The sequence below is a fragment of the Pithys albifrons genome, chromosome 25, assembly GCF_047495875.1.
Source record: "Pithys albifrons albifrons isolate INPA30051 chromosome 25, PitAlb_v1, whole genome shotgun sequence".
NCBI lineage: Eukaryota > Metazoa > Chordata > Aves > Passeriformes > Thamnophilidae > Pithys > Pithys albifrons.
Window position 1 is genome coordinate 6,428,501 of NC_092482.1, and position 1,030 is coordinate 6,429,530.

Below are 1,030 nucleotides of genomic sequence, written 5' to 3' on the forward strand. Positions count from 1 at the left end.
AGAAGACAGTTCCGCACACAGGAAGAGTGAGGCAAGTCCATTCTACTCTGCTTTTGGTGAGCATCAAGACTGACAGAAACAGGAAATAATACAGGAAAAAGGGAGAAAAGGAGAAAGGACAGGAAAGAGAGGCAAAGGTCATGTCTTCAAAAAGTCCAGGCTGGCACCATCCAGAGAGTTGACACTCTTTGCAGGAAGAGAGTCATATGCTCAGTCCTTCTGAAAACAATGGTCAAGACCTTTGTTGTTCAGTCTGGACTCATCGTTTGGCCTTTTTGATTGCTTTGTCACTGGTGTCTTTAGCAAGGAGGGCACCTTCTGCTGCCACAGCAGCTGCTGGTGATGCAGGAGAGGTCAAAGCCCCCGGAGTTGATGGGCACTCCATCACTGCTGAGGATGCTGCCAACGGCAGCGGAGGTGGAGGATCCCACCACGGTGTTCTGTGGGAAGGAGCTGAGGATGGGGCCGGGCAGGGTCACCAGCACAGCAGGCGGCTCAATGACGACAGTGGAGCTCTGGCACTGCCTGACACAGCACTCATTGCAGCTGTTGGCCAGCGGGGTCGGGCCGCAGGGCTGGCAGCAAGGGCTGCAGGGCTGGCACTGTTGACACTTCTCAGCACACGCCATGTCTCGAACCTGCTGCTGCACCTGGGACAGAGGGCAGGGGGGAAGCAGAGCACACACACCTCTGAGGAACAGCCAGCAAAGCAGCAACAGGGAGCCAAGGCATGTGATGCTGTTTGGTCAGGGAGAGTCTGTGCACAAGGAAACAAGGGAGGCTTTCCCTGAGCCCAACATGTGCTTGAGACTTCAGGAAGGCCGAGAAATGCTCCTGCCTAAGCTGCAGGAAAATAATCTCAGCCCAGCCTCAGTCTCTGTTCAGGTGTCTCCTCTGCCTACAGGACTACAAGCTGAGACCACTTGCAAAGCAAGGAGCAGGGATGGGTTGGAAAGCTTGACCCTGTCCTAGAGAGATTGGAGGAGAAAGAGGGTTTCCACTCACCTGATTCTAATAATGAGGAGCTGAC

General features: G+C 54.3%; 1 protein-coding gene across 1 annotated transcript; it reads right to left on the reverse strand.

Annotated features, from left to right (window-relative positions):
* Positions 1-299: 299 nt before the first annotated feature.
* On the reverse strand, positions 300-629 carry LOC139682580 (feather keratin Cos2-2-like). Its single transcript, XM_071577038.1, has one exon. It carries the CDS (start codon positions 627-629, stop codon positions 300-302), a length of 330 nt encoding a protein of 109 aa, XP_071433139.1.
* Between the last annotated feature and the right edge of the window lie 401 nt (positions 630-1,030).

Bases quoted from the DNA above. Each gene is read 5' to 3' on its own strand.
- LOC139682580 (XM_071577038.1), bottom strand. From the start codon at position 629: ATGGCGTGTGCTGAGAAGTGTCAACAGTGCCAGCCCTGCAGCCCTTGC.